At 37.5% G+C, this 10,337-nt stretch overlaps 1 protein-coding gene across 1 annotated transcript; it reads left to right on the top strand.

The window, feature by feature from the left end:
* Positions 1–862: 862 nt before the first annotated feature.
* LOC128027428 (E3 ubiquitin-protein ligase RING2) lies at positions 863–4,975 on the top strand. Its single transcript, XM_052615049.1, has 7 exons — positions 863–960; positions 1,723–1,848; positions 2,014–2,174; positions 2,492–2,707; positions 2,938–3,210; positions 3,337–3,508; positions 4,011–4,975. Exons 2-7 carry the CDS (start codon positions 1,756–1,758, stop codon positions 4,110–4,112), a joined length of 1,017 nt encoding a protein of 338 aa, XP_052471009.1. The 5' UTR covers positions 863–960; positions 1,723–1,755; the 3' UTR covers positions 4,113–4,975.
* Positions 4,976–10,337: the final 5,362 nt, after the last annotated feature.

Genomic DNA, 10,337 nt, shown 5'->3' with positions numbered 1-10,337 from the left:
AAAAAGTTTACAAGTTACAAGGGCTGTGATGCTTATGTTATTACTCTACTCCCCCTAGAGGCAAACTTTGCAGTAAATGTACTATAAGTCCAAAAAAAATTGCCATCTCCATGGTGTTTTGTGTTTGGAAACCCATTTCTGCCACATTAAAAAAAAAAATTGTGTATATATATATATATATATATATATATATATATATATATATATCCTGATAATGACATAACATTTCGACTTTTATTTCATAATTATATAATAATTATTATTAACATATATAATTATAATTATTATTAGTATGCTACCTCATTATTTAGACTTTTTATCTCATAACTTTATTTACTTTTTTATGTCATAAGTCTGACAGGTATTTAGATTTGAAATGATTTTTTTGTCATAATTACGTCTTTTTAACTGCTTAAATTAGCCCATGACATATCTCATATATTGACTTAGCATCTCATATGTTTTACTTTTTAGGTGAAAATGTTTGTTTTTAACCAAAACAACTTTGTTTGTTTGTTTTATGTGGCAGAAATGGATCTCCATTTTGTTCTACCTTAAACGCTAGTAGGATGATCAGGTTAAACATTAACACAATGCTATGGGGTCCGTCCAAGCCACTCTAATAAGACCATCTGTGGTCCATTCATCTTCAGGAAACACTTTGGACAGGTGGCTAGTCCTTCTATTTTTTTTTTTTTTTTTTTTTTTTTTTTTACACTATAATATTTAAATATTAACTAGTAATAAAGTTGAACATGACGTGTAGTTTATGCAAGTGAACTAAAAGAAAATGAAACTGTGCCCTAAATGTCATTTTGCACACTGAAGTGTTAACAAGTTTTAACCGTAAACAACTGAACAGATAATACTACATTTCCCAGAGTTCATTGAGGCCCACTGAGTCCGCCATATTGAGCTCGGTAGAACGCGCTGGCAGGAGACTGTTCACAACATTGAGATGTAAGTATGTAAACAGCTGCGTTTTTGCAGCATAAGATGCTTTGTTGTTGTCGAAGTTGACGCTTACATTAGCGCAAAGGGTATTATATGGTACAAGCTCGCCGACAATGTATTCATAACTGATTTAAAGCAGCCTGTAAATACAACATCTGGATTAGCCGAGACAGTTAGCCGTTAGCTCTACGTTTTCATGACAGCGCAGGAGATAAAACCTTTCCGCATTATTTTTTCTCTCCCGTTTATTTTGTTTTGGGGTCTTTAATGACTGCCTGTTGTTAGAGAGCAGGCACTGTCGTGCATTAGACGCTTTGTTCGTGTAGGCAGATGCGTTGTGTATTCATTGACACAAAGAGTTAGAAGTGTCTTCAGGAGCTAATTGTAGCCTGCTAGCTCTGCAGTGTTAGATTCGTCGTTTATTGCAGTAAGATGACCTAAAATGCAACAATAAAAAAAAAAACTGCAGAGCTGATGATTAGAGTAAACACAGATGGAGGCTAAATGGACTTAATAAAGTTGCATCTTCCCATTTAAACCAACGTCGACAGACGTCAGATGTCAGTTGTTGTCAGTTCATGTTGTCCTTGTCCTGAACAATGCTATTTGAAATTAGTTTTGTGTGAATTCACAATAGAACATATTTAATGATGTATGAATTTTGACTTTTAACACACGATAATTGTTTTCTTTTGAGTCAGTGTATCACCAAAACTCTAATAAAGTAGATGTTGATGCACTTCATGTCAATTCTGTTCACTTTGGCAGTTTTTCACAGAGGTGAAGGACACACGGTGTGTAATGATGACACAAACGACGGTCCAGACGAATGGGGTTCAACCGCTCAGTAAGACTTGGGAGCTTAGTCTCTATGAATTACAGAGAACCCCACAGGTGAGAAAACTCACTCACTAGTTATTGTCCACAGTTGGTACCTTCTAATTCTTCGAGTGCTATTCTGTCTGTATCTTAGTGAAACCCTGTCATGAGATGGTTCTTGGATATGTAGTTTAGTGTCAGACCCCTCAAAGCAGTTTCTGTGTTGTTGTGCTCCCGTAGGAGGCCATCACGGATGGTTTAGAGATCGCCGTGTCCCCGCGCAGCTTGCACAGTGAGCTCATGTGTCCCATCTGCCTGGACATGCTGAAGAACACCATGACCACCAAGGAGTGCCTGCACCGCTTCTGTGCCGACTGCATCATCACTGCGCTCAGATCGGGGTGGGTTTGTGTTATATATGTGATATTGTACATTTTCTTTGGGATGTGAAAGAGTACACGATAGTATCACTGGATTATTTTCCCCAGGTGTAATATGATTGTATCAAAGTAATGAAATGAAGACCTAATCAAAATGGGATTATGGAATATTACATATGTGATTAATTTGTTCACATCATTGTTTTTTTAAGTGTCCTTTGATCTTTACATTGTTTTTCTATTTCGAGCAGCCTTTTCACTCACATGTATGTCACAATACAGACGAACAGATGCTCACAATTTCTGGTTCATGCCTTTTTTTGACTGTACCTTCACAGGAATAAGGAGTGTCCAACGTGCAGGAAGAAGCTGGTGTCTAAGCGCTCCCTCCGTCCAGACCCCAACTTTGACGCCCTGATCAGTAAGATATACCCCAGCAGAGATGAGTATGAAGCCCATCAGGAGAGAGTGTTGGCCCGCATCAGCAAGCACAACAACCAGCAGGCGCTCAGCCACAGTATTGAAGAGGGCCTAAAAATCCAGGCCATGAACAGGTCAGATGTCTGAAACATTTGTGGATTTAGTTGACATGTTTAGTGTTGTTATATCTCTTATCTGTGGCTGTCTTGTGCTGGTTATGTACAATTGACGACTTTGAGTACTAGGTTTTTACTCTTACTTTTGACATTTCTGTCTTTTGGGTGGACTGGATGTTAATTTAGCTGTTTCTTTTCTTCATCATCTGCTTTTGTTACCACCTGTGGAACATATGGGGGCTCTGTAGACTTCAGCGGGGGAAGAAGCACCAGATTGAAAATGGCAGCGGGGCAGAGGACAATGGGGACAGTTCACACTGCAGCAATGCATCAGTGCACAGTAACCAAGAGGCCGGACCCAGCATCAAACGAATCAAAACCTCAGACGACTCTGGGCTGGACATGGACAATGCCACAGAGAACGGAGGAGGAGACATGGCATTGGACGGGGGCAGCGAGATCGAGCTGGTGTTCCGCCCTCACCCGACGCTGATGGAGAAAGAAGACGCCGCGCAGACAAGGTGAGCCGCTTCTTTCAATTAGGTTTGCTTAAATCATTTAGCGTCATTTTAGCTCTGTGTTTTAAACAAGGTTCTTTGGTTCATTTTGTTATTTAGTCTTAATTTAAATGTGGAATTTGTTACCAGGTACATTAAGACTTCGGGGAACGCCACAGTGGACCACCTCTCCAAATACTTGGCTGTCAGATTGGCTTTGGAGGAAATGCGCAAAAACGCAGAGGGAAGCCCCATCAACGTAGAGGCAGCCAGCGAAAAACAGTACACCATCTACATCCCTACCGCAAACAACCAGTTCACAGTAAGTTTGGCGCCGCTGCACATCTAGGGCTGCACAATATTATCAAACAATCATATTCTGAACATTTGGACAAAGATTGTGATATGATTAACATTTAACATCTTGTGAGTACTGCTACTTAGATGTCACGCCATTTTCACCCAAGCTTCACCAAGCTTATCGATTTTGCATTGCTTTAAAGCAAAAAATATATAGATCATCTATCTAAAGAAGGAAAAACTAAGATTTGAAGAATCTTTAACATCCATGGTATTGTTCCCATTTCACAAATGGTTGTTTGTATAGATAATAACGATGCCCTTCACACAATATTTGAGTGAAAGCTTCTTTGGGGGGAAAAAAAAAAAGTTTTTATATGGCATTGCTGTGTTGCACCCCACCTGCCTTTTGTTTAAGAGTGCATACAGATGTGCCATCACATGACCTAAGACTCCTATTCCTTTAAACGTTGGTGTCACGCATGTATTTCTTCAGTATGACCGTGGCTGTTTCTCCCTCACAGGTCCTGAATGGCTCGTTCTCTCTGGAGCTGGTGAGCGAGAAGTACTGGAAAGTCAACAAGCCCATGGAGTTATACTTTGCTCCAACGAAGGAGCACAAATAAATGCAGTGAGACGCGAGGGTCTGAGCTGACCCAGGACAGTCTGATGGTTCATCCTCTCCCCTCTCTCCCTCCCTGTTTCTTTGTCTTTCTCTCGCTGTTCCTCCTCGTTTGGAGTAAACTGGTCTCTGGAGCCCCGGCTCCTCAATAACTGTGACTGCTTTGATTTGGATTTTTTTTATTGTCTTTTTGTATGGGAACGAGACCAGGGTTGATCATTGGGAGTGGGGCGGGAGGACCATGGAAGTCAAACCAGTGTGGATTTGTCCCCCCCGCTTCAGTTGACACAATCATTTCATTGTTACATGTTCAGTCCTTTTTGAGTCAAGACGACTCCGATGTTGCCTTCAGCAAGCCAAAATCTTAGTCTACAAAAATGGATATTGCATCCGTAACAGCATGAGGAAATCTCACCGAGTGCTTCATGAGAGACTCTGTAAGAGCTGTAAGTGCATTTTCAGACACACCACTCCTGTAGCAGCAGCATTTTTTCACTAACACGACTGCCTCTTGCCACTCTGGACCAGTACAATATGATGGCTTATCATGTCACTAGTCTTTACTATGTTGGTCGTCAGATGTTTCGGAGATCGTACATACATCACTTTATAGAATAACTACTTGGAAAAATGTATATTGACAACATTGTTACAGTTATTACAGTACCGGTTCATAAAAATGTTGTAAGTTGTACATTTGGACCCAGTTTTTAATAGTTTCATAGACGCTTCATTTTTTTTTTTAGAGCATGAAGTAATTTTAGTTTGACTTCCTTGGCATACATTTGAGTTCATGTTGTTGTTTGGAAAAAAAAAAGCTGTATACAGCGTTCTTTGTTTGGAAAATAAATAAAAAATGTATGCAAATGCTGGTGTCACACTGTGTGTTATGACAAAAATTTGAAGTAGAGTAACTACAGCACAATTCCAGCAGAGGGCGCTAGTGCTTCAAATTAGTTAAGGTCATGGTCAGTGATACAATAAAAACAGTTTTGGAGGAATAATGTCTGTCATGGTGTAAAAGACATGCCACAAACAAAATAAGTGATTAACGAAAAAAAAATTGCTAATAGTTTGTACAGTAAGTAAGACTAATATTTTTTAAAATTCTGGTTGATACGATTAGCCAATAGTTATTTAATGTTCTGACCAATAATAAAATCTAATACTATTTTGTCTAAAAATAAAACGAAGACCAAAATAAGTAAATTAAGGCATTGCAACATTATAAAATACAGCATGAAAATGCATATAAACTTTAAAAGCATCATGTAAAGTAATGCATTTCTCAAAGATTAGTGAGGATAGCATATATAATCTGAATGTAAAGATAAGGGAAATAAAAAAAAAAAAGTGTAAGTGAGTGTTCAGAGAGCTGGCTGAGAACATTGTCAGGCTCTTTCCACACGCACTGCGCTGAACAATTAGACATTCATGCTTTGACACAGTGACAGAACAGGAGCTGCATTCACTGTCTGTGAGTAACGCCTCCACACACTGACAAACTCATGATGGCATTCATTTATGTTTGAGTAAATCGTGTGCTCCAGCTTGGTATAACAGCAGTTGCAGAGGGCCATTTCATTTTCTGCTCCAGCACAACAATGGTTCTGTAACGTTCCAGCATCCAGAGGAAAATATTTGGTAAAAGAGTAGAAGCTACAGCAGAAAAGGCACAGATTACTATTCATGGTTATGAAATGAGCAGTATTGTGTTTGGGCGTCTGCATACTTTTGGCCATGTCTCATTTAATATGCAGAATGATCATTTCAGGTCCTGGATTATGATTAATCAATACAATATTGGGTAACACTTTATTTCAAGGACCAGTTTTCAATATTAACTGGTTGTTTATAGCATGCATATTACTAACGTATTGGCTGTTTATTAGTAAACATGAAACCAGTCAGAAGTTGCATGGGTATATTTGTAGCAATAACAAAGATAAATTGTATGGGTCAAAATTATCTATTTTCCTTTTTTGGCAAAAATCATTAGGATATTAGGTAAAGACATCTTTAAAGGCAATTTTCTCAATATTTTGATTTGTTTTCACCCTCAGATTCCAGATTTTCAAATAGTTGTATCTCGGCCAAATATTGTCATATACTATCAAACAATACATCAATGGAAAGATTATTTATTGTGTATGTGTGTGTGTGTGTGTGTGTATCCTCAGGTATCCTACATGGTTTTTGAGGACACAAATGTATAATGACAATGTAAACATGGTCTATGAGGTTTTCTGTGATGGTTAGATCTAGGGATGGGGGTGAAAGGATGATTAGTTTGATATAAAAATCATGCCCAAACCACAATACAATTATGTGTGCATGAACACAAACAGATAGAGAGTAGAATTTATAAAACATAATAATATAGCATTTATGACCTCTAAAGTCATCCTGCCGATCTAATTTTTCTCTCAGCGTCTAGAAAAGGAAACTTCAGGAAATGCTTCTTCACAGTCCATCTACGCAACACTACAGATGAACTATTCTCTGTTGTAAACAAGATTCTCGAAACTATTTGATCCTCTGCAGCCATCTGTCTTCAAGAAATGCATCATGTTCCTGGACTGACTGTTTAATTTCTAACATGTAGATGTTGTTAAGGACATGCAAGCAAGTTCTTCATGATCAAGCCACAAAACCTTCTTGTTGTTCAAAAGAAGTGTCAGTCTGTTCTGAATTAAGTCTCCTCAGCCAGTGAGACGAAAGTACAAAATGTGCTGTGTGGTGATTGGTGCTCTATTTGTGAATCCTCTCCAACACTTCTTTGCTTTGTTTAGGGGGTTATAGGAACTCTTTAGCCAAATCTGTGTGCCTGGGCACCATGCCATCATTTGGGAAAGTTGTTGGTGTGTTGTTGATACAATGTATTGTGACTTCCTTAATCAGAGGAACGCTGTATTCACTGAGGATCACGTGACAGCCTGAAGCCAATTCTCAAGCAGATCATGCACCACACGTAGACAAAGTTCCTTTTACAGCATTCTGAGAGTTTATCTTTGCATCTGTGCCACTGTGTAGATGTGACTTATGATATACAGACACAAATTAAATCTAGCATGGTGTGATGAATTTTGTCCTAATGTGACATGTGTGCTTTCACATTTAAAGTATGTATTGTGTGAGTCACGTGTCATAAAAAAAGAAAACTGAAAAGCTAATGACTAACAGTTATACAGTGTTTTATCACTTTGTGTGTTCTATTTAAAAGGGCATATCTAAAAGAAGTTTAATCATTAAGCAAAGAATATATTTCCAAAGTAGTAAATATTTTTTTCTAAATACAAATAACTGGAATAGAAGTTCTTTGGAATATGAATATATGTAGGCCTATTGTATGATATCAGAATCTCAATCAGAAAGATCTTTATTGCCAGGTATGTTTATACACACAAGGAATTTGATTTGGTGACAGAAACTTCCACAGCACAAATAATACGACAGTGACAAGACACGGAAAATAAATAGAACAAAAACAGGAAACGTAAACAGGAAATAACAGTATATCAGATCTATGAAGCAGACAGTTCTAGAAGTGCAGAGGACGGACTCAGCGACTGCAGAGAAGAACTGTTTCAGCAGCTCTCGTGGTAGGTTGATCTTCCTCAGCTGGGACTTCTTGACAATGGTTCAAAGGTTCAGAGAGCTCCAGTAATTTGGACAGGGGAAGGTTTGGGATGATAGTGTTGAAGGCCGAGCTGAAGTCCACAAACAAGATCCTCATATAAGTCCCTGGTCTGTCCGGATGCTGTGGGATATAATGCAGTCCCATGTTGACTGTACAGTCACCTATGTAACAACTTAGTTAAAGCTCAAACAATAATCAGAGGTTATGGCTAGCACTGTGAAATATGATATTCCAATCGTGTTTACCTAGCCCCCTATAATTAATCAAATTATATAACAACTTGAATATAGTGAGGCAATAATCAGAGGTTATGGCTAGTACTAAGAAATATGACCAAACCATGCTAATACTCCAGTAGTGTTTTGTCTAGCACCCCACAGCAACTGCACAACAATTCAACTAAACTCAAGCAGTTAGTCAGGAATCTAGAATCTCACCTGATTTAGTGTGTACTAACCCTGGACGGAGATTTGCGCTAACACACGCCTTCACTTAAACTACTAGAGAAAATAATTTCAGAGCAAGGCAGAATAAATCAAATGTAACAATTTATTATCAGTCAGGTAAGTATTATGCCAATTACATAGCCAATTCAGAGATATCAAATAAGTAGAAGGAATCAAATTCTGAAAGATGAATCTAAGAGTAAAAGATGCATACCTAATACATAATATGGAGTGACGAGACATAGACCATATTACGGGCTTTCTGGCTCCAGAATCGCCCTGATCCTCTTGCAACATTTCATAAATACCTCAGACCAAAACAAACATCCCCCGAGATGGAGACCGCCCGGAACAATTGGAATTTGCATTGATCATGTAGAGTTATCACCTTGTGAGACAAAAGGCATTTTGCATGAAAGACACTGGGAAAGGGCACACCCACAGTGAGCAAGACATCTCTCTTAGGATCTTTATCACCTTTTAGTCTACTTGTAAAATTGAGACCATTGTACCCGTCGCCCTAAGACAATTCAAACTGTAAATAACACTTGCATTTATGTAGAACATTATATTCTGCTATTGACCATTCTGAGTGAGCTGGGTGAAGGGAAGGGTGGCTGAGGGGAGGGAAGGGGATGAGGGGGAACCAGTGCACATGTGAGAGGTGTTTTCCCGCATTTTCTCTCAGTGAGATGTTGGAACAGATGTCTGTATGTTAATGCACCGTGTGTCTACTGTATGTCTCAGAAGATCAAGTAGTAGTTCGGAGTAGTTCCTCTTAGCCACTCTGATCATTTATCAGTGCATTTTTGGGCTGTTTATACAAGAATCTGTCCCAATTCCTGTAGGCATCTTCTTTGGCCTGATGGAGCTGTCTGCAGTTAAATGAGTCCTGGGATGCACATTATGTATGATGTTAGACTTTGGAAACTCGTCCAGATCGGTGGCAGCTGCTTCCAAAACACTTCAATCAGCGATCAATGTTCTGCTTCATTAGTCTTTTTACAGCTGATTTCAGTTTCTGCTTGTAGTTTTGGAATATTGACATTCATTCTCTTGACAGTCTGCATAGTTACTAATGAGTCACAGAAGGACTTTTTTTTCACCCATGGGATGCAAATGCAGCTTGAGCAAAGAGGTTTCATCTGAACTGAAACTAGGGATGGAACGATACCATTTTTTCAGATCCCATCCAATAACTAAAATTATGAGTATCTGCTGATACAGATCCAATCCGATACCAGCACAGTTTTTATTTTTTAAATCAATGTAGAATTTCTATACTTCTCTGTTGACTTGATCATCACTCTTTTGTGTTAATCACAATCTCCTACATATAAACAACTTCATTTTAGATTAAAAAAAAACTAATGTAAAAAAAAAAATATATAATGATAATCTATGACAAAAATACTGTTATAAACTAGGTTAGTGGATAATTCAGCAGCAAAATATGCTCTAGATTCTAGAAAAATCATGGGTGGACAATAATTGTATAAAATAGTTAAATATTTTATTTACAAATAAAATTGAATAAGTCTAAAATCTGGTAAAATTTTACTCTTTGTAATGTAAAATACATTTTTAAGTCAGGAAATAAATATATATTAATTTTATAGTTTATATTTATATATAAATAGATTTACTTGTTTTCATTAATGTATTTTACAATACAGAGAGCAATGTGTTACATCCTTACCAGATTTAGTACTTCACTTATTCAATCTCGTTTGTTCCCCACTAAATAACGTTATTTCACCAATTTTTTAGTATTTATATTATTAAATTGTGCATTCATGATATTTCTAGAATAAGTTTGCTGCTTAATTATCCACTAGCCTAGTTTATAACAGTATTTTTGTCAGTAGATTGTTATGTATTTTTTCATGTTATCTTTCTTTAAAATGAAGTATATTTATATTTAGTAGGTTGTGTTTAACACAAAAGAGTGACGATCAGGTCAACAAGCATAAGTATAGAAATTCTACAGATAATAATATATATTTTTAAACTGCACAGGTATCCGTTCTGAAATAAATGGTAATTTGCTCAAGTATACGAATCTTTGGACTTAATGGATTTAAAAGGTAAAAGTAAATGTGTTCAAGAACCTCAATGGAAAGACAAAATATCAAACTAATAA

The sequence above is a fragment of the Carassius gibelio genome, chromosome A2 (assembly GCF_023724105.1).
Source record: "Carassius gibelio isolate Cgi1373 ecotype wild population from Czech Republic chromosome A2, carGib1.2-hapl.c, whole genome shotgun sequence".
In the NCBI taxonomy this organism is placed as follows: domain Eukaryota; kingdom Metazoa; phylum Chordata; class Actinopteri; order Cypriniformes; family Cyprinidae; genus Carassius; species Carassius gibelio.
This window is presented reverse-complemented; position numbering and strand designations above follow the sequence as displayed.